The sequence below is a fragment of the Misgurnus anguillicaudatus genome, chromosome 15 (genome assembly GCF_027580225.2).
Source record: "Misgurnus anguillicaudatus chromosome 15, ASM2758022v2, whole genome shotgun sequence".
NCBI lineage: Eukaryota > Metazoa > Chordata > Actinopteri > Cypriniformes > Cobitidae > Misgurnus > Misgurnus anguillicaudatus.
Window position 1 is genome coordinate 15,420,683 of NC_073351.2, and position 23,223 is coordinate 15,443,905.

The window sequence follows — 23,223 nt, forward strand, 5'->3', positions numbered from 1 at the left end:
GAAACCCAGGAGTTCAGTGAGGTTTATGTTTTTCACCTTCGTGAACACCATAAGGCCCACTATATTGGAGGAGAAGTTGCAAGTATATAACCCCCTGGTGTCTTGTATTGGGGATTACCTTACTGACTGACCCCAGTACGTCCGCATCCAGAACTGTGTGTCCAATACTGTGATTTGAAGTACTGGGGTTCTTCAGTGGACAGTTCTTTCTCCCTTCCTTTCACCCTGTATACATCAGATTTCAGATACAACTCTGAATTTTGCCATCTCCAGAAGTTTTCTGATGATTCTGTGGTTGTTGGAAGCATTCAGGGTGGTGACACTTCAGAGTATCGGAAAGTAGTGAACAATTTTGTTACCTGGAGTGAGCTAAATATCAGGAAAACAAAGGAACTTGTAGTGGACTTTAAGAAATCCAAGACCCCTGTCAGTCCTTTGTCTGTCCATGGTGAGAAAGTGAAAATTGTTCTGGATTATAAATATCTGGGAGTCCACATAGACAACAAACTGGACTGGACTTCAAATTCAACATCCCACTTTAAGAAAATTCAGTGTAGGTTGTATTTTCTAAGGAGGCTCAAATCTTTTAATGTATATGCAATACCATACTGCACATGTTTTATAAGTCTGCGGTGTCTAGTGTCATTTTTATGCGGTGGTCTGTTGGGGTACTGATATGAAGGTGGCAGACAGAAATAAACTGGACAAATTAATAAGGAGATCCGGGTCTGTAGTCAGTATGGCTGAGAGAAGAATACCATTGAAAATTAATTAAATCTTGGACAATCCTTATATAGGGTCGACCAGAGAAGCACATTCAGTCAGAGACTGATCACTGTTAAGGGTTCCACAGAGCGTTTTAGAAGATGGCCATTAAGCTGTACAACTCCTCTTTATAAGTGCGGGGACAATTCTAAATTAAAGTTAACTATTGATAGAGTATTTTATTTTTTAATAGTTTAATTATAAATTTTTAAATCATGTTCAATTTTTGAGGGCTATATTTGTACTTAATTTTATCTACTGTCATATATTTTTCTGTGACTGTAACATGAAAGCAAATTCCCTCTGGGATTAATAAAGTATTTTTGAAAGTTTAAAAGTTGAAATTTGATATATATTTTCTTTAAATGCACACACTGTTAAAAATTTGCTGTAATTTTGCAGCTGGTTGCCAGTAACTTATTGTAGAAGATAAAGTCTGAAAATGTTTCATGTTCATTTAACTTTGAACGAAATGTTGCCAGTAAATAACATAAATGTAAAATCTACAGTAAGTTACTGGCAGCTAGTTGCCAGTAATACCCATTAATACTGTAATTTCTACAGACATTTTTTACAGTGCATTTATTCACAGTTCAGTAGGACAGTAAATTATCTGAAGGTGAAATCATTATTGAAGGTGAAATCATTAAGAAAGGTAATATCATTGTCACTGCATTCATTGTTACATGATTTTAAACAGTGGAAATCATTGTGTAAGTTTCTTAACAATATCAAATTTTGTCTTGCTGTTTCTAGACCTGAAAATAAGATTTCCAGTTTGAAAGTGAAGAAAATGAATCATTTTTAACAGCAATTGCACAAGTGTAAGTAAACTTTAAAGAAAATACAACTGTTGAATATTAGATTTTTTTATTTGAGTATTTTTCAGCATTGAGAAGCCAGGTGAAACTATAAGGTCACTATGATGTAATTTCATATTATCATTATTTTCAGATTTTTTTCCAGGTTCTTTGTTTGATGAGGAGCAACCAGTAAGAAAAAGCAAAAAGATATTGCCTTGGGCACCTTATTGTGAGTACATTTTAATTTTATTTGTCATTTAAATTGTTATACTTCTGTGGAATTAAAAAAAACATAAATTTTAAACATAAATTTAATCTCAGTCTACAGTATTTGTAGTATTACTTGATTTATATTTATTTATTTTCATATGCCTAGAGTGACTTACAAATTATAGAGCATTCAACATTTTACAACATTTACTACAATGCTTACATTATCAATTTTTAAATCCAATTAATTGTTTTTTTAATTGGTTTTGTAATCTGAAATGTGTTAACAGTTCCATCTCCTTCAGTCAATTTCTTCCAACCGGCGAATCAAGGTACACTATTTAGTTATCTTAAATTATTGATTATGATAGGCATTCACTTGCAGACTTATTGCTCATTTATTATATATATATATATATATATGAATGTATATGAGAATGTACATTGTAAATGTAAAAGTTAATAGCACATAAACTTTAATAGCAATTAAAGGCGGAGTCCACGATGTTTGAAAAACGCTTTGGAAAAGGAGACGGGCCGACTACCAAAACACACTTATAGCCAATCAGCAGTAAGGAGCGTGTCTACTAACCGCCATCCTTGCCGGGTTGCGTATGTGTGGGGCGGGTCTATCAACAGAAGGTCCAGATTCTATTGGGGTAGGGGCATGTTTGTTTAGGTGATTTCAAATATCAACATTGGCTTTCAAAGATCGTGGACTCCGCCTTTAATGGTCTATTTTTAAAACAAGAATAGGCTAATGTTTGATGCTTTGGAATAGAACTATGCATCTATATACTATCTACATACTGTACATATAGTATCATATACTATAGTACACTTCAAGATGCCTTGAACACCAAAACCTACAATAATATCAAAGATCAATATATAAGACAACTTATATTATTTTATCTCATAGTTAATATTTTTATACCCTATGTGACCTATGCATTTGATTATTTTTTATTTAATTTGCTTTTAAACCTAGCGTGTTTAGTGAACAGCGTAATTGTGGATTTGGGCTAAACTGTTATAAGAATGCAAATGATTTAATTTGGTTTATCCAAACAATTTTGCCTGTGGGCTGCCAAGCAAAATCTAGTTCACAGAATTTAAAACCCCTTGAAACTTGAAAATATTTATATAAAATCCCCAGTGGCAAAAAGTACCCTGGGGTCTGGACCGCACCCACTCATCAAAACTATAAAACCAAGATTGTCAAACCGCAAAGTTGATTCAGATTCTAGGATCTACCCAACCATCAATACACAATACAGTGATGGACAACATGAGCACTATTGTGTTTCAGACAGGCTTCCAAACCACCGGCTTTGTGAGTTACTTTGCCTTTCGCTCCTCACTATATTCATGTCTATTACTCGTTTGTTAGAAATGTTGTGTTGTCACGTTTTATGTAGCAAAATCCATTTATACATTGTCAACATTTATGTGCATCAAAAAAGTATCAAACATTTAGAAATATTCAGCTTCTTTTGATATTTTTACTATGCAGAGTGTCCCATATGTCACTCTCCTCGAGGGAGGTATACAAGCTGGAAAAGCCATTTACCTTCAGGGAGCTTTTCAGTCTGATAGGTAAATACTTTCTATTCAATATTTAAAACTTAAAACGCAGGTGTCACTGATTCACTCTTTAACATGTCTTTTATTTCTTTAGCTTTGTGGTAAACCTGAAATGTGGGCATACTGATGGAGATGACATTGCCTTTCATATCAAGCCTGTGAAAAGCATCAACAGTGTGGTCCTTAACAGCTGCCAGAATGGGTCATGGGGGAAAGAGGAGAAACTGCCCTTACCCTTAAAACATGATGGCAGCTTTGATCTGTTTATTGTTGCAAATTACGAAAACTTTCAGCTGTGTTCTGAAGATGCACTGCAAAATGTACAAATATATATTTTGATGTACATTTAGGTGTCACCTTTAATATTTTATTGTCTAAAGCTGTTTGTGAATGGAGCGGAGGTTGGCAAATTTAACCATCGTATACCACTGGAAAGGATCAGTGTTCTTGATATTGGAGGACAGGTTACATTAGCAAACGTAGTGTTAATCGAGGTGAGTAATGCTTTGTTTTTAATTCAACCACATTCCGGTTTATTTTGACTTTAAACTCCTAAAATTTACTGTAAAGGGTTCCTTGCATCGATGCTATAGTAGAAATTATTTTGTTCCCTAAAAAACAAGAATAATTTATTTCTTACCTTTTTATTTAACAACACCCCTTAAGTAAAACTGTGACCCTCTATATTACCACAACTTATATGCATAAGTGAGCAACAGACAAAAGAATATAGATTTGATTTTAAATTAAAAAGCACATCATGTGTCACTTGCTTTTTAAGTTTATCCAGTGCCAAGCGAATCATCCATCTATCTCAATTAAATGCCTTGCTGTCTCTTTAATAGTAACTGGCTGAAATATGACTGTCAGTCTGCTAAATAGCGCAGTGAATGTTTTCTATGGGCAACCCGTTTCTCATCATTGTGCATGCACATAGTATGCTTTATTAATAAGTTGTGTACTGATTTAGTTTTTTTTAATAACACTGTATAAAGCCACATTAAAGGGGACAGAGAATGAAAAACCATTTTTACCTTGTCTTTGTTGAATAATGGTAGTCTACCCACATTCACAAACATACAAAAAGTGCTAAACATGCTAAACATCTCAGTCTCATAAAAAATTCCTCTTTTAGAAATGTCAGCCAGAAAACAGCCCAATCTGAAAAACTGATGCTTATGACATCACAGGCATCTAACTGCCCCTCCAAAAATAATTGGCTACATTTTTTGAGTGGCAGCAAAGTCAGCCAATCAGTAATGAGATTGCAAGTTAAGCCAGTAGGGGGATCCAAATAGGTGCAAAACCACTTGTTTAAAATCCCCCACCCTAATAGAGCTATCTGAGAGAGGTTTTTAGAAAGCTTCTAAGGCATTACAGACCCAAACAAAAAATGTTTTGTCTACATGTCACATCACAGAACAAGGATAAATACTCCGTTCAATCATTCTATGTCACCTTTAAGTGTTTTAGCTGCTTAAGTGCTTATCTCCCAGCCAATGCAAAAATGCAAACAAGCTGTTTTAAGTAATACGTCATAGGGCTGATTCTCCCATAGCACACACATCAAATGCATATGAAAGAAAATGTTTTCTGTCTATTAATCCTACAAGCAAGCAAGCAATACAAATTGAATGGTGCAAACACTGCCTCATGAAATTAAACAAAATTAAATGAAATGACTAACTGCTAGTGGTGTTTACGTTTTTTATTTACAACAAAAACTGACAAAATCAAGCATATTAGGGCTTTTAAAATTCAAGACCATTTCAAATCCTAAAATCTTGTGAATGTCAAGGAGAACTACCTGTTCAAACACTATATACAACTGGACAACAATGTGTCAACTTTATATCTTGTTGGAGATGTTGTTGTTAACCTTGGTGGCTTCATACATTGTCAAATATTTTTAGTTTTGTTTATATTGGAAATATTGAAGCGTAATTGACACCAGTGACACCCATCTATATTAGAATTTGATTTTAAATACACTATCTTTACCCTCATTAGTCCTGGAGCACATCTTCATATGCTGCAAACATCCAGCCTACACCAGTCATCCAGACTACAACAATCATCCAGCCTGCACCCACCATCCAAACGATCAGTCTTTCGAAATGGTCTCCTTCCACTATACACTCACAACTTTTGATGTCAATCCAAAAACCTGTGAGTCATACAGTAGATGCTGTCTAGTGACTGTTGCAATGCAGCGGAAACATTTAATCAAACTTTTGTGCATAAAAATTGTGTATTTATTAAGTCACCCGGATATGGTAGGGTCATCATTGTGATGCCTTCCCCAAAAAAACCAAGTGTTCCATTTAAACCTGGTTTTGGTTAACATAGGACCAATTCCTATTTTTCTGTGCTCTTCAGGCCCTTCCTTATGTGGGTTCAGTTGCCGGGGTACTGGGAGTAGGAGCGGCTTTGTACATGCAAGGAGTTGCTTTTGCTACAGGGCCAGGGTAAGCAGCATTAATGACTGTGAACAAGTAGAACTACAAGAAATTGTTGTGTTACTTGAACATAGTCAAGCAAGGTTGCCGTGTGTTAACACAAAGTTAAAATTGAACCATTACTGGTTTAAATTCTTGTTCTTTAAGGCTGTAGCATATTAGAGCGTTGTACAGTGACAGCTAAAGTTTTGCATACCAGCGCGTGTTCCCCACCCCCAAATCAAGCGAAAGGTACCTGAGACCATCTCTACAAAGCATACTCTACTACGCTTAAGCGTACCACACCCTGGTACAGTACGAGCAATCACACTAACCAAATGAACCATACTTTAAGGTCAAATGTACTCGTATATGGTACAGTTTACATAGTGTGAAGACACCCTTAAGGGAGTCACACACCCGACGCGCAGCTCAGCGTCGCGATGCACTATGAACCTAAAAACAGAATACATTATTTTCTATGAATGTAAGAGATAAATAAAATAAAATTAAATAACATTAAATAACATCCAAATCATTAGCGATCAACATTGGCTGCTAATAAAGCAATAAACCCCGCAAAGCAGTGGGTTACCAGTGCATTTTATAACAGCTAAGGGGCGTTGTTAGGCATGACGCAAAGCGGAGGAAACCCCCTTAGCTGTTATAAAATGCACTGGTAACCCACTGCTTTGCGGGGTTTATGGTGTTTATAAAACCGTTACATCATATGCATGGCAGGGTTTCACAAAATAAAACACAAATAAGTTGTAATTATAGTACAAATATTACTCTTCCGCCAAACAAAGTAGTTCCTCAGAATCAAGTGTGACTGAAACAGTGCGCAGTTCCCAACCAACACAGACGCAGCAAAGACACAATGAAAATATGATTTAAGACTGTGGTGTTTAGTTTTATATATCAACATTCATCTAAAATATACATTAACATTTATATCGTGCAACTGTTGAAGTGATGATCAAATATGCTTGGAAGCATGATTAACTCTTTCCCCGTCAGCGTTTTTTTTTGTCACCCAGTTTTAGTTTTATGCCTTACAGAAAAATTATCTTCTTTAAATAAACATAAAATATCAAATGAAAGAACAGTCCAACAGTCCGCTTTCCAACAACAAAAAAACGTTTCATCCTACCTTCATTTGTCATTTTATCAGTTATCACCTCTCAAATTTTCAGCTGAAAGCGGAGATAATTCCATTTTTGTGAAGAACTTTGTAAGAGATCAGATTCAACGCTGTTGTGTCGAGTGGATGCGTCAGTGTTTAAGTTGGGTAAGATTGCCATCTAGTGGATAATAGCGGAAATATCAATAAGATGAAAACAACTCAGAGAACGTTTTCTCTTTATTGACGAAATGACTCAACAATATTTATTGACATTTATCTGGATATCGCCATAATTGTGCAAAGGTAGAAAAATAAAAAAATGATTAAAGACTGTGGTGTTTATTTTCATAAATCAGTACACAGCAACAGTGGCGCAGTGATACTAGTGATGCGGTCTGAACCGTGGGTTTACCGGTGTATTTTATCACGGCTTAGAACGCGTTTCAACCAATCAGAATGAAGAACCAGAACGAGCCGTTTTATAATGTATATTTTTTATTCAGAAGTAGACGCTATCTGAATAAGCTCCCGCTATTTAATGTGCATTTCCAGTGTACAGTCCGAGTTGTCCTCGACCCCCTTTAATGCGCTACATTCACTTCATTTCCTGTTAATCGAATCTTTTTATTTCGACTTTGTTGCAAAGTTACAGTAGTCAGTCAGGAGCAGTGAGTGATTTTTATTTTATTTTGACAGTTTAATCAATATTTACTTTAAAACAGTGAAAACTATGCAATGTTATTTTATATTTAATGGGGATTTTATATGAATGGGGTTTTAAATTTTCAGTCAAAGTTTTTTGCTTAACCCCTGCAGTTGTGCATGACAATTGCATTTTATCACACAAGCCATAGTCACAATGACACTGTGCGAAAAACAAAATGCCTAAAGAAATTCAAAATTTCATCAAAAAATGTAAAGCTCCCGTTCTTTGTGTGTTTTTAAAGCTTTGATTGTGTTTACAGTGCGCAATATAACATGTGTTCATGTTTCACATGTAAAATACACATACATTTTTACACAATTTACTTATCTTTATAGCTCTGTTTTCACTGTCCTCAAAACGGGCTGATGTCTTCCTTGTTCTATGAAGTCCCTCCTTTAGAAATATGTAACGAGTTCTGATTGTGTAGTTTGTTTAGTGTGTTGTGATTCGATAGCAGCTTAGCTTGCCGTTAGCTTAGCTGGCGACTGATGTATTTCTGTGGGCGGAGTTTAGTCAAAAACTGTTCTACTGACATCATTAAAGCAGGAAGTAGAGGGCTGTAGTCCAAACCTGCCGTTCGCTGTAGGCTTTGAAAGACGAATTCTGTTAAATAAAATATATCCCCTGGCAGGGAACTTTGAGCTTTATCATTTTACACATATTTTTTATGCTATTATAGAAACATTACACACTAACTAGAGTTTAAAAAATGGGATCAGAAAGAACGTGACCTTTAAAAGATTGGAAAACAGTTTTTCAATTGCATTTAGATGCTTTGACATGCCTTGACTTTCATGCAGGTTTTCAGTAGACTTCAAGACTGGGAAGGGTGACAGTGATGACATTGCTTTCCACTTCAACCCCCGACTTAACTCGAATGTGGTCATGAACACCTTCAGAAATGGAGGATGGGAGGCTGAGGAATTTGGCCCTGACAACCCCTTCAAAACGGGAGAAGCTTTTGAGATTTTTTTTGTTTTCAGATCTGATGGATATCTGGTATGTTCTTTGTGACACAAAACTTACAAGATGCCTCAAACACTATTAAGAAATTCTCTTCACAATGACCTCTTGGTTTCAATCCTTCTGGTATATGTCAATGGCAGAGAGTACTATCTGTTCCAACACCGTATTCCGCTGGGAAATGTGTCAGCGTTGAACATTGCTGGAAATGTTGTGATGAACGTCGCTGGCTTCATAAAAGTATGTGAACACATTTCCAGAAGCTATGATAATGAAGTGTAAATAATTCTGTTTCACAATCCAGTAAGAAAATTATGTAGAGGTGCTTCTTAAATAACTGTTTTCCCTCTTCCTTAGAACTGGTATAGTCTTGGCTTTCTGCGCTGGGGCCTTTCCACCATACAGTCAGAGTTCTCACATACAGTCCAGTATCCTGTGAGTCACACATGCTTTTATAAAACTTTTTTTGCAATAACGTGCAAACACAGTAACAGTTATATGACACATGACTGATGCCTATTTATTTTGCTTACTGCAGTCCCTTCCCTATGTGGGTAAACTTGCTTTGGCTTTGAGAGCTGGACTGGCCTTGTACTTTCACGGAGTTGCTGGCACTACAGGTGAACGGTAAGCAGTACTTTGCTCGCTGTGTCTATGCAATTTTTATCAACAGTGTATTTACTCCTTAGTCAGGGAAAAACATACCAAATATTAAACTATTTGTGATCTAAGATGAAGGGCTTGTAGGATGTACAAATTTATCATGGTACTAGAAAAATATAAATGGCCTGTTGTCACTCATATTCAGATGCCTTAACTTGCCCCAAACTTCACGCAGGTTTGCAATAAACTTCAGGACTGGGCCAACTTACAAGGATGACATCGCTTTTCACTTCAATCCACGATACAACTCGATTGTAGCTCTGAATAGCTTTAGAAATGGAGGATGGGAGGCCGAGGAATCTGGCCCTGACAACCCCTTCAAATTGGGACAAGCTTTTGAGATGTTTATTGTCATCAAGTCTGAAGGATATCAGGTACACACTTGTCAAACAAAACTCACAAAACACCTTAAAGACAGCTAACAGCTTATCCTCACCTTGAACTTATGGCTTTGATTTATCAGGTTTACGTGAATGGCAAGGAGTACTGCTTGTTCAGACACCGTATAGATCTGGGAAAAGTGTCAGCGATAAACATTGAAGGAGATGTTACAATGAACCTGTTTGCCTTCATACAAGTAAATAAAACGTTTTTCACAGTTCTGATAATATCAAAGTATTTATGGTACTGTCTGAAAATGCAGTGGCAGTAATGGTGAGTTAAGATTTTTGCTTTCCCTTTTTAGAACTGGGACAAATAAAATTTTATGTCTTACCTTTACCAGCACCCCTTTAGTAAAACTGTGACACTATATTACCACAACTTATATGCATAAGTGAGCAACAGACAAAAGAATATATATTTGACTTTAAATTAAAAAGCAAGTCATGTGTCACTAAATCCTAAAATCTTGTGAATGTCAAGGAGCACTACATGTTCAAACACCATATACAACTGGACAACAATGTGTCAACTTTATATCTTGTTGGAGATTTTGTTGTTGTTAACCTTGGTGGTTTCATACATTGTCAAAAATTTTTAGTTTTGTTTATATTGGAAATATTGAAGTGTTACTGCTCCTGTGTCAGACTTCAGTGACACCCATCTATATTAGAATTTGATTTTAAATACACTCTCTTTACCCTCATTAGTCCTGGAGCACATCTTCATTTGCTGCAAAAATCCGGCCTATACCAACCATCAAGCCTACACCCACCATCCAACCTACACCAACCATCCAGCCTACACCCACCATCCAGCCTACACCAACCATCCCAACGATCAGTCTTTCGAAATGGTCTCCTTCCACTGTACACTCACAACTCCTGATGCCAATCCAAAAACCCGTGAGTCATACAGTAGATGCTTTCCAGTGACTGTTGCAATGTAGCTGAAACATTTAATCAAACTGTTGTGCATAAAAATTGTGTATTTATTAAGTCACCTGGATATGGTAGGATCATCATTGTGATGCCTCCCCCCAAAAAAACCAAGTGTTCCATTTAAACCTGCCATAATATTTTGGTTAACATAGGACCAATTCCTTTTTTTTCTGTGCTCTTCAGGCCCTTCCTTATGTGGGTTCAGTTGCCGGGGTACTGGGAGTAGGGGTGGCCTTGTACGTGCAAGGAGTTGCTTTTGCTACAGGGCCAGGGTAAGCAGCATTAATGACTGTAAACAAGTAGTCCTACAAGAAATTGTTGTGTTACTTGAACATAGTCAAGCAAGGTTGCTGTGTGTTAACACAAAGTTAAAATTGATCCATTACTGGTTTAAATTGTTGTTCTTTAAGGCTGTAGCATATTAGAGCGTTGTACAGTGACAGCTAAAGTTTTGCATACCAGCGCGCGTTCCCCACCCCGCAAATCAAGCGAAAGGTACCTGAGACCATCTCTACAAGCATACTCTACTTTGCTCAAGCGTACCACACCCTGGTACAGTACGAGCAGTCACACTTACCAAATGAACCATACACTGAGGTCAAATGTACTCGTATATGGTACAGTTTACATAGTGTGAAGACTTCCTTAAGGGAGTCGCACACCGGACACGCAGCTCAGCGTCGCGCCGCACTATGAACCTAAAAACAGAATACATTATTTTCTATGAATGTAACAGATAAATAAAATACAATTAATGACATTAAATAACATCCAAATCATTAGCAATTAACATAGGCTGCTAACGTTTCTATTTTATTTTGAAGTAGACGCTATCTGACTAAGCTTGCGCTACTTAATGTGAAATAAAATGCTTCGATTAACAGGAAATGAAGTGAAAGTAGCATGGCGCTTCTCGTCTGGTGTGCAAGCCCTTTTAATGTGCTACTTTTACTTAATTTCCTTTTAATCGAAGCGTTTTATCTCGACTTTGTTACAAAGTTACAGTAGTCAGTCAGTTGCAGTGAGTGATTTTTCTCTTTTTTGACAGTTTAATCAATATTAACTTTAAAACAGTGAAAACTATGCAATGTTATTTTATATTTAATGGGGATTTTATATGAATGGGATTTGAAATTTTCAATCAAAGATTTTTTTTTTGCTTAACCCCTGCAGATTTGCATGACAATGGCATTTCAACACACAAGCCATAGTCACAAAACACTGTGCAAAAAACAAAATGCCTAAAGAAATTCCAAATTTGATAAAAAATATTAAAAGATTGGAAAACAGTTTTTCAATTGCATTTACTTTCTTTGACATGCCTTGACTTTCATGCAGGTTTTCAATAAACTTCAAGACTGGGAAGGGTGACAGTGATGACATTGCTTTCCACTTCAACCCCCGACTCAACTCGAATGTGGTCATGAACACCTTCAGAAATGGAGGATGGGAGGCTGAGGAATTTGGCCCTGACAACCCCTTCAAAACGGGAGAAGCTTTTGAGATTTTTTTTGTTTTCAGATCTGATGGATATCTGGTACGTTCTTAGTGACACAAAACTCACAAGATGCCTCAAACACCGTTAGAAAGTTGTCTTCACAATGACCCCTTTGGTTTCAATCTTCAGGTATATGTGAATGGCAAAGAGTACTATCTGTTCCAACACCGTATTCCATTGGAAAAAGTGTCAGTGTTGAACATTGCTGGAAATGTTGTGGTGAACGTCGCTGGCTTCATAAAGGTATGTAAATACATTTCCAGAAGCTATGAAAATGAAGTGTAAATAATTCTGATGTAGAGGTACTTCTTAAAAAACTGTTTTCCCTCCTCATTAGAACTGGTATAGTCTTGGCTTTCTGCGCTGGGGCCTTTCCACCATACAGTCAGAGTTCAAACATGCAGTCCAGTATCCTGTAAGTCACACATGCTTTTCTAAAACTTCTTTACAATAACGTGCAAACACAGTAACAGTTATGCATGCCAACGGCATTACACAAAAAAGTCACAGTCACACAGTGTCTGAAACATAATGCCTAAAGAAATTTCACATTTCCCATGTCAGTGACTTTAAAACCTACTACAAGGTTCTGTTTGACATATGACTGATGCCTATTTATTTTGCTTACTGCAGTCCATTCCTTATGTGGGTAAACTTGCTTTGGCTTTGAGAGCTGGACTGGCCTTGTACTTTCACGGAGTTGCTGGTGCCACAGGTGAACGGTAAGCAGTACTTTGCTAGCTGTGTATATGCAATTTTTATCAACAGCGTATTTACTCCTTAGTCAGGGAAAAACATACCAAATATTAAACTATTTGTGATCTAAGATGAAGGGCTTGTAGGATGTACAAATTTATCATGGTACTAGAAAAATATAAATGGCCTGTTGTCATTCATATTCGGATGCCTTAAATTGCCCCAAACTTCACGCAGGTTTGCAATAAACTTCAGGACTGGGCCAACTTACAAGGATGACATCGCTTTTCACTTCAATCCACGATACAACTCGATTGTAGCTCTGAATAGCTTTAGAAATGGAGGATGGGAGGCCGAGGAATCTGTCTCTGACAACCCCTTCATATTGGGACAAGCTTTTGAGATGTTCATTGTCATCAAGGCTGAAGGATACCAGGTACACACTTGTCACACAAAACTCACAAAATGCCTTCAAGACAGCTAACAGCTTAGCTCACTTTGAATTTATGGCTTCGATTTATCAGGTGTACATGAATGGCAAGGAGTACTGCTTGTTCAAACACCGTATAGATCTGGGAAAAGTGTCAGCGATAAGCATTGAAGGAGATGTTACAATGAACCTGTTTGCCTTCATACAAGTAAATAAAACGTTTTTCACAGTTCTGATAATATCAAAGTATTTATGGTACTGTCTGAAAGTGCAGTGGCAGTAATGGAGAGTTAAGATCTTTGCTTTCCCTTTTTAGAACTGGGACAAATCTCCATTTTGTACGAAAATGAAGGGCTTGTTGCGCTCATTCCTTTCCAGCTTACTCTCAAAACTCTTACATGCAGTCAAAAGTCCCGTAAGTGACAAATACTTTGTACTTACTCATCAGTGCACAATTAAATGCAGGCAATCAAAAAATGTGTTTAACCTACAAAAGGTTAAAAGAAACATGACAATGTGACAAAAAAAAATCTACAGCCTTCTACTTGCCATAGAGCTGACATCTTTTTGTTTGTGCTTACTGCAGAAAATGCCCTATCTGAGCGCAATTCCCGGGGGAGTGAAACCAGGCATGTGCTTCTATTTGCAGGGAACTGTTCCTATTAATGCTGCCGGGTAAGCATTTATTTTGCTAGCTGTGTGTTTGCAACTATATAAAATGCTTTATTAGTATAAAACCTACAGAATTGAGGTTGTGTAGCTCATGATATAACACACACTACCATATGTTATGATTCAGTACATCGCCATTTTCAAACATTCAACTTCTAAACCACCCCAGTGTGAATGTAAATTGTTGTTTATTTTTCTTACGGGCTATGCATAGAGATTATAGGCCAAGCCATAAACTCTATAGCCTGTTTGTACATGATGCATCTGCAAGGGCTTAAGAGTGGGGATACAGATTTTTATGTTGTTGTTGTTGTTGTTTGTTTCAAGTAATACATATTCTGAAAAATGAGTACTCAGAGTACTCTGCATATGCTTAATGGTGAAAAATACAATTTTAATTGAAAACACTTTAACAAAAAATAATGTTGAAAATACTATAACAACAAAAATAACACACATTAGATTATAAATGAAAAAAAGTTGGGAAACTAAAGGGTTAATAAACACAGAAAACCATAACATCACTTTTTAAACACTTCAAAGCACAGATGACCAGTCAAAGCACAAAGAATTCAAAACATTTAAAGCACCCCTAACACAAGCTGTTTCTGTGTATCTGATGTTAATCTGGAGTAACTATAGAGTCTTTAGTTTTATAAAATTTGTAAAAGATAGATTAGCTTTACTGATGCTTTCCGATAACGTACAAAAACAATTGAACGGCGAGAGGAGCGAGTCACAAGTCAACACTTTATACAACACTGATTGGATATCTTATGATTATTCACTAGATGTTCGTGTCGTTTATATAATTTTTTTTATATATATTAATATTTCCAATAAAATGACCCAATCAGCTCAATCCTTTGGTGTGTAGAAAACGCCTCAATACTAGTGTAAGTACCAGGCACGAGCAGTCAAGTAATCTGTAACTAGAATGTAGTCAGAAAAAGAGATTATATATCAATACACAGTAAATACCATTTGTAATTTGAAGTGTAGTAGTTGTAGGAATTCATTATGAAACATGAAAGACTGACAAACTTTTTTCTCATTTGCATTTAATTGCTTTGACACATCTCAACTTCAATGCAGGTTTTCAGTAAACTTCAAGCTTGGGCAGGGTGAGAATGATGACAATGCTTTTCACTTCAACCCACGAATGAACTCAAATCTAGTCCTCAACACCTTCAGAAATGGAGGATGGGAGACTGAGGAATTTGCCCCAACCAACCCCTTTACAGGCGGACAGACATTTGATTTGTTCATCTGCTTCACACCCAATGGATACAAGGTGTGTTTCATATGTCAATGCATGCACAATAAATTTCCATCCATTGTAAAAGCTTTTTTGCAATTGGTAAATGAGGATGTGATAAGAATGAAAACATTTAAAATTTACATTATTAAAATTGAGGCTTAACGATTAGGATGAGCTACGGGCTGGGTTTTTATTATAAACAGTGGGGGAAATTGTTATCAAACACATTTTTTTATTAAATGGTACCTATTATGCAAAATCCACTTTTACAAGGTGTTTGGACATAACCACCCTACATTTTTTAACCGAAGTAGTCTCATTAGCAAGCCATTTTGGTTCCTCAAATGTGGTTTCCTTGGTTTTCTTGGTGACCTCACATTGATTAAACCCCGCCCACTTACAGTCCTACCTTATAACGCAGGACGAAAGTAAGCGTTTATCTCTGAGTCCCTGATTACATTTGCATTCCGAACTATGACAGCATCTTTAGCACAGAACCCTTGACAGAGCTGGAGCTAAACTCTGTAGGACATCGGCACTCCAGGACCGACGTTGCCTACCACTGATCTATTTTGAGCTTAAACTTTACAGCCACATTCTGGGCACACTGGAGACTTATATTACATATTGAAAAAGACTGGAAAACTCAGGAAATACACAAAGAAAAAAAAAATTGAATATAACAATATAAAAAACAAAGACAAAGAATTGCTAATCGTTGAACCCTGTAAATGTAACTAATACATCTTAAATCTTGTTCTTTTAGGTACATGTGAATGGACAAGAACACTGCTTTTTCAAGCACCGCATACCTTTGAACAGAGTAAATACACTTAACATCAAGGGTGATATCTCTGTAGTCCAATGCGGTTTTTTGATGGTAAGTTATACAGAATACTGCACAAAATTTGCACAGGTATCATTCACATATTGCACTTTTTTTCTCACAATGTACAATATTTTGTAGTTTGAAATTTAGGTTAATTTTTTCTTATCTGTTGTAGGGTACGGGAGCTGGTTACTATGAACACACTCATTATGGTACTTCAGGGGGTTATGCTTCTGGTTACACTACTCCTCAAACTCATCACGGTTGCATTCCTCCTTCTCATGGTCACGGTCATGGTCACGGTCATGGTCATGGTCATGGTCATGGTCATTGTCATGGTACTGGTCTTGGTCTTGGTCATGGTCTGGTCATGGTCATGGTCATGGTCATGGTCACGGTCATGGTCATGGTCATGGTCATCATAAAAAGTGCTGAAGTTCAGAAATCTGCAAAGTTCAGAATATGCATGACATTGGTCTCAGTCTATGGCCATGACATCACTGTTATTGATGTTATGAAAATGTCAAATAAATCTTAAACACCTTGTTTTGGGTTGACAGTTTTGTTCCACAATACAAACCTGTATACTGGCACTGCCACTATAAAGCTATATAGAAACTGTTATACATTGTTTATTACAGAAATTGTTTAAAGGAATTTTAACGATAGCGAAATGAAATGACTACTAAAGAGGGGTTTAAATTGGACACATCATGAAAAATCTAACTTTTTCCATGTTTAAGTGCTATAATTGGGTCCGCAGTGCTTCTATCAACCTAGAAAATGCGAAAAAGTTCAACCCAGTAACTTAGTTTTTATAAACCGTTCTCTGCAAGCATTTGAAAAAAAAATAGGTAATTAAAATTTGGCTCCCCTTGTGATGTCAGAAGGGGATAATACCGACCCTCAATCTGCACTATCCAACCACAGCACTGCTATTTAGTGAAGAGATCAACTCATTTGCATTTAACCCTCTGGGGTCCGACCATTTTGGGACACTGTCAGAGGTTCTGACATGCTCTTACATTTGGTCTTTTTTCAGTTACTTTAAAACATAATAAGGGCAAGTGTCTCATACCACTGCGTTCAGCACAAACTTGGCTAAAATATTATATGAGCTACATGTATGTACATGTTTGTATTTTTGAGAGAAACATTTTTATGCGTGGTTTTTAAAAAAAGCAAAATTTTTACAGTTTTTTTTTTCGATTGCTAAACTACAGTGGGCACAACTGGAGTCACATGTGCAAAACTCTAACTACAGTCTGCACAGCAGCAGTTCATGTGGACCAAACTCTAGTTCATTTTTCATTGGTTAAACACAGTTTTCAAAACTCTACACACTTTTCCCATGACTTTAACCACAACCTGCACAACACTGTGGATTTACAGCACTTTATTCAAATGCTAACACACTGCTGTCAAAACTGTGAACCACACATTCAAAACAGAATTGATTTCAGCCTTGTGCCTTTCAAACACTGCTGATTGCAATTTCATATAAATAAAAATTCCAATTTCATATATATATATATATATATTACTTTTTATATAAATATGATAGGTAGAGCTCAGAAAGACAATTTTTGGAAATTGAACAAGGAAGGGTTCGTGGAGGGAGAAGGGTGGTAGGTATTGGCCTGATGCTAGAGAGAGGCAGGATTAGCCCCTCATTTATTTGTTTGAATTACAGTATGTACTTTTAGTTTCTACCTTTTTTTCTCATTACTGTAATTCCATAAATTACTACAGACTATTGAAGCAAACTGCTAATTTTCATTTACCTTAAAGAATTGTTCTGGTCTAAATATTTCAATAAATCATGTGATAAATCAATCAATAAATAAATAATTATTTGAAGAAAACATTACTTTGTATGAAGTCACTGAAATTGTTCAATCTGTAAAGATAAAAAGTTAGTATTTTGTGTATTGGTCTTTGATGTTAGTGTTTTTTCTCTCAGTGTGTTGTGAGTGACAGTGTGTGTTATCTCAGTGAGAGTTGTGTTTAGTGTTTGGCTGCACTGAGCTGTTTTGAGTCATGTGTTTAGAGTTGTGTTGCTTGAAGTGAGTTTTGCAGGTGATATGTACAGTTAAGCTCAGGTGACTTTTGGACTGTAGTTAGAGTTTTGCACATGTAGCTCCAGTTGTGCCCACTGTCGTTTAGCAATCGAAAAAAACTGTAAGTCACTGATATAAGTCCACAAAACCCATACTAAACATGTTTTAACAAGACTTTTCTAAACAGAATCTAGTAGTCTAGAGTTTTTTTCTTTAAAATGATGTGAAAATCATCCTGCCTACTTATTCACATAAACCAATATATTGATTTAGAAATTGTAAGACACTTTTTGTTTAGAGGGGTCGTATGCGAGAAGGATTGATTGACAGCTAGCAAACAAAGGCTTGCATAATGAGCTGCATAATGAGGCAGGAGGGAACTACAGTAAAGAATGTGAGGACAAATGTATACATGTTTGTTTGAGGTTTATTAAGTTAACAATATAATCAAAATAGAAATGAAGGTCAGTAGGACATTTTCAGTTTATTTAGAAACAAACCCTTTTCAAAAACTTTGTATAAACTAAGAAACTGATACACAATAGAGCTTTAAACTTCATGTGGCTCATGTTACCATATAACTTTATGTCCAAAAAGTGTTTTTCCACTTCATAGTTTTGTACTGATGAGAGAGATGCAGACCTCTAAGAGAGTTATATAACGTTACTTACTTCTAATCCAGCTCCAGTGCGTCCTCCATTGTTCTTCTAAGGTAACATTAAAGATAAATGCTTCATCAATGTGCAGTAGGCTTGCCGCGATAGTCGGTGAAACGGTGATAACCGGTGCTTCAGCCTCTCCCTGGTTATATCACTTGCCCACCGCGTCTTTCACCGTCGTTTTGATATTTTCGAGTAATTAAATCATTTAGTTTCGTTAGAGAGAGCAAACACTTACAACTGAATGTGTCTGTTGTCTGAATTCAGCGGGGCTGAACACGCGTCACGTCACAGAGCAGCCGCAGGTGTCAGATTTCATTTATTTCTGTCAGAGTTTGCAAGGCGAGCTGACTGACCAGATGATGACAGAAGCCGCGTGCTTTGCTCGTTTTTGTTATAATATACATATATGATGTTTAATATAAGCGAGATCGTTTTGTTGTTGTGTTTTTCATCAAGAAAAATATTAAACCCATCATTCAAGCAGCGCTTTTATGGAGAAGTAGCCGGTTGCTCTGCTTGAGACTGGCGGGTTCTGTGAGAATTACCTGCGCACATTGACTCAAGCACTTAAGTAAACCAGCTGTTTCACTCGCATTGCACGCAAATTCATAGGCGATTTAACGCAGCTTACGCAAGCGCTGCATTTAAACAGTTGCGTAATTCAAAAGTGAAAGTAAAATGTGCACGTCTGCATGCGCATTTATAAGCCCCTCCCACTCGGTGATACCGGGATCACCGAGTTTGTGACGCGCCGATTAACTGGTGGGAAAATTACGTCACCGCGGCAACCCTAATGTGCAGACATAAATGAAGATATCACGTGTGTGTATAAAGTTTATAATCCAAACATGCGGTAAAGTCTTTAATCTGATAAACTTTACGCTTTGTTTATTATGGTTTGAATCGCTCGTCTGTTGATTTCCATGTCAACAGCAGGTACCGCCTGTGGGCGTGACCGAATTAAAGATAATGAAGTCAGCCAGGAAAAAGTAGACATTTCAGGCTTTCTTTGGATATGTGTATCATGTTTGTGTGACAAGTATTCGCGGAGTTTCAATAGATTTTTGTAACGTGTTTTGAGGGACAGCTGGCGATGACAGAAATGTCTGGATGCACACCCTGTATATTTTCTTTATTTGACAAAAACACAAAGATCTTTTGTTATTGTGAATGGACACATATTAAAGAAGACCATTTACCATTTCAAATGATGTCAAACACGTAAGTGTATGATTATTAATGATGGAGTATTTTAAGTTGATTCTGCCACGATATAAAAAAAAACACGTCAAAACGCGGTGCCGCGTTTTTGGACCCCAGGGGGTTAAAAGTACACACCCAAAAATGGCACATTTCTGCTCACGCTCACAAAGTGGCAATGTTAACATGCTATCAGACATGGGGACTTGTGACTTGGTGACTTAAAGGGAAGACTTTTTTAAGATGTCAAAAAAATCTTTGGTATCCCCAGAGCACACATGTGAAGTTTTAGCTCAAAATACCATATAAATAATTTATTATAGCATGTTAAAATTGCCACTTTGTAGGTGTGTGCAAAAATGTGCGGTTTTGGGTGTGTCCTTTAAAATGCAAATGAGCTGATGAAATTCAAACACTGATACAATGATGATTGCCGCTGAGACAGGAGAAATACAGATTTCAGTGTTGCACTGAAATCATAATTTTGCATCATTGAAAGAAGGAAGTCCAATATCTTTGTTGAGGGAGTGAGACTACAAACACCCCTTTTCTCTGTCAAATAGGCACCAAATTCTAAATGTATGTTACATTTCGACTACAAATATGATGCACTTTCAATAAAGATTAATGTTTCTACAGGTGAAATGCTCCTTTAAGTCAATTCGAGTCGCTATTTTTATGACTTGACTTGACAAAAAATAAAATACTTGAGACTTGACTTGGATTTGGAAGTTAAAGACTCGGGACTTGACTTGAGACTCGATGACTTGAATGACTTGAGTGCAGGGCGTCGCTAGACCCCTTTTACTGGGGCACATGCCCCAGTGTAAATCTTTTGTGCCCCTGTGTAAATCTCAAGTTTACATTTTAGCAATTAACTAGTTTATTCCTTTACAAAGACAATCGCGGCAAAACGGATCTATATGCAAGCGACGCAGCAGTCGCACTGACGCGTGCACGCCTCAATTCATGTCCGCGCCCGCGCACGGACATGAATGGGTGCGCGGACGCGGACATGAATTGAGGCGTGCACGCGACTGTTTTGCCGTGCGCAGCCGCATAGAAAGTACACGCGATTGAGTTGGTTTATGAAAACATGACGAGACTAAAGTAAGTTTCTAAATAATAATGAAAATCTTATTTTCACCCGATCATTGACGCATGTGATGGACATCAGAAATGTTTTGTGCAAAGCAGGAAAAGGGAAGCAAAAATGAGAGATGATGAATTTAAGGGAGTAAAGACACATAACATCTTACCCTGTCAGGGCTTAAACATTAGAGGAAAAATCTCAGGAAAACCTCTGCCAATAGTCTATAAAATTGCATTGTTCACATACAAATACTGTGTTATACTGTTCTGTATTTTCAGATATGAAATTAATATTTAGTTCACTAGCTCTAGGTCATAACATAAACAGTTAGCAGTAACTAAGATAGATTTTTTAGTAGCAGTCATAAAATGAAAATATTCTTAAAAATAAGTTATTAATCATTGTTATGTAGAATGCAAATGTGCATAAAAAAATTTTCTCAGGCCATTATTTCCAAACATTTTATGCCTTTAAACATGTTAATAATGTTGTATATATGTATATATGAAGATGATACCCAAATATTTTTAAATAAATGTTTGTCTTTCCCAGTACTTGTTGCAATGTTGGAATAGTGGGTTAAGCAAAGGAAATTGTATCTTGCACACCGCAGGCATTCAAGAAAAAGTAAAAAAAAAATGGGGGAACCCGTGCCCCAGTAGAGCTTTATGTCCAGCAACGCCCCTGCTTGAGTGTTAATCACATCATGTTTTCAGTTTGAATATAAAATATATATTGGCCCAGCTAAAGCGCAGGCGGAGAATAGCGTTGTCATGACTGGATCACGACACTATCATCAGTCATGCCCTCTTCTACTTTACACACACCACGCCCACTTATCACATCAGCATGTCAGCCGGAGCCCGGAGCGGTACCGAGGGTCATCACTTTCGGCTTCAACAATATTCGCAAAAGATGGCAAAAAATAAACAGCATGTTGCAAGACATGCAACGTTACAGTTTTTTTCGATTGCAAAACGACAGTGAGCACAACTGGAGCTACATGTGCAAAACTCTAACTACAGTCTGCACTACCAACCTGAGCTAAACTGTACATATCACCTGCAAAACTCACTACAAGCAACACAACTCTTAACACATGGCTCAAAACAGCTCAGTGCAGCCAAACATTAAACACAACCCTCACTGAGATAACACACACTGCCACTCAAAACACACTGAGAGGAAAAACACTATCATCAAACACCAATACAGAAAATACAAAATGTTCATATTTACTGTTTGAACAATTTCAGTGACTTCATACAAAGTAATGTTTTCTTCAAATAATGATTTATTTATTGATTGATTTATCACATTATTTATTTACATTTCTAGAACATAATAATTCTTTAAGGTAAATGAAAATTAGCAGTTTGCTTCAATAGTTTGTACTTTGTAGTAATTTATGTAATTATAGTAATGAGAAAAAATGTAGAAACTAAAAGTACATACTGTAATTCGAACAAATAATTGAGGGGCTAATCCTGCCTCTCTCTAGCATCAGGCCACTCCCTGACACACTTCTCCCTCCACGAACCCATCTTCCTTGTTCCATTTCCAAAATTAGTCTTTCTGAGCTCTACCTATATATATTTTTATATATATACATTTATTACGTAATATTTATATTATATATAATTATATTTATATATTTATAGGAAATTGCAATCAGCAGTGTTTGAAAGGCACAAGGCTGAAATCAATTCTGTTTTGAATGTGTGGTTCACAGTTTTGACAGCAGTGTGTTAGCATTTGAACAAAGTGCTGTAAATCCACAGTGTTGTGCAGGTTGTGGTTAAAGTCATGGGATAAGTGTGTAGAGTTTTAAAAACTGTGTTCAAGCAATGAAAAACGAACTAGAGTTTGGTCCACATGAACTGCTGCTGTGCAGACTGTAGTTAGAGTTTTGCACATGTGACTCCAGTTGTGCCCACTGTCGACCACGCGTTAGCGATCGCCTATGGCAGATCCTGAGTGACTCTGGGCAGATCCAATAGTTTTAAACTTCAACAGAGGACCCTCCTTAATGGAAGTAATGCTTTGCAATGGAGCGTGGCCAGACTCTCTGCACAAAAGAAATTAATGAACGAGAGTCTGTGTGGACCAGGCTACAGAAGAAGCGGATAACTAGCAAAAATCTGTTTATTAAAGAGAACTGTTTCATGCGTTTACATGACCCCATGTGTTATCAGTTTATTAAGCATAATAGGCGTTACTATGCATGTAAACACATTCA

General features: G+C 36.8%; 1 protein-coding gene across 7 annotated transcripts in view; it reads left to right on the forward strand.

Moving 5' to 3' along the window:
- The window catches only part of lgals4 (galectin 4), an 83,122-nt gene extending 66,607 nt beyond the window's left edge, over window positions 1-16,515 (forward strand). For all 7 annotated transcript variants that reach the window (XM_073853452.1, XM_073853450.1, XM_073853458.1 and 4 more), the window contains 3 exons: window positions 14,975-15,173; window positions 15,907-16,020; window positions 16,145-16,515. In XM_073853452.1, the coding sequence (XP_073709553.1) occupies window positions 14,975-15,173; window positions 15,907-16,020; window positions 16,145-16,507 (676 nt within the window). In that variant the 3' untranslated portion in view covers window positions 16,508-16,515. The remainder of the gene's footprint in view (window positions 1-14,974; window positions 15,174-15,906; window positions 16,021-16,144) is intronic.
- The last annotated feature ends 6,708 nt before the right edge of the window (window positions 16,516-23,223 follow it).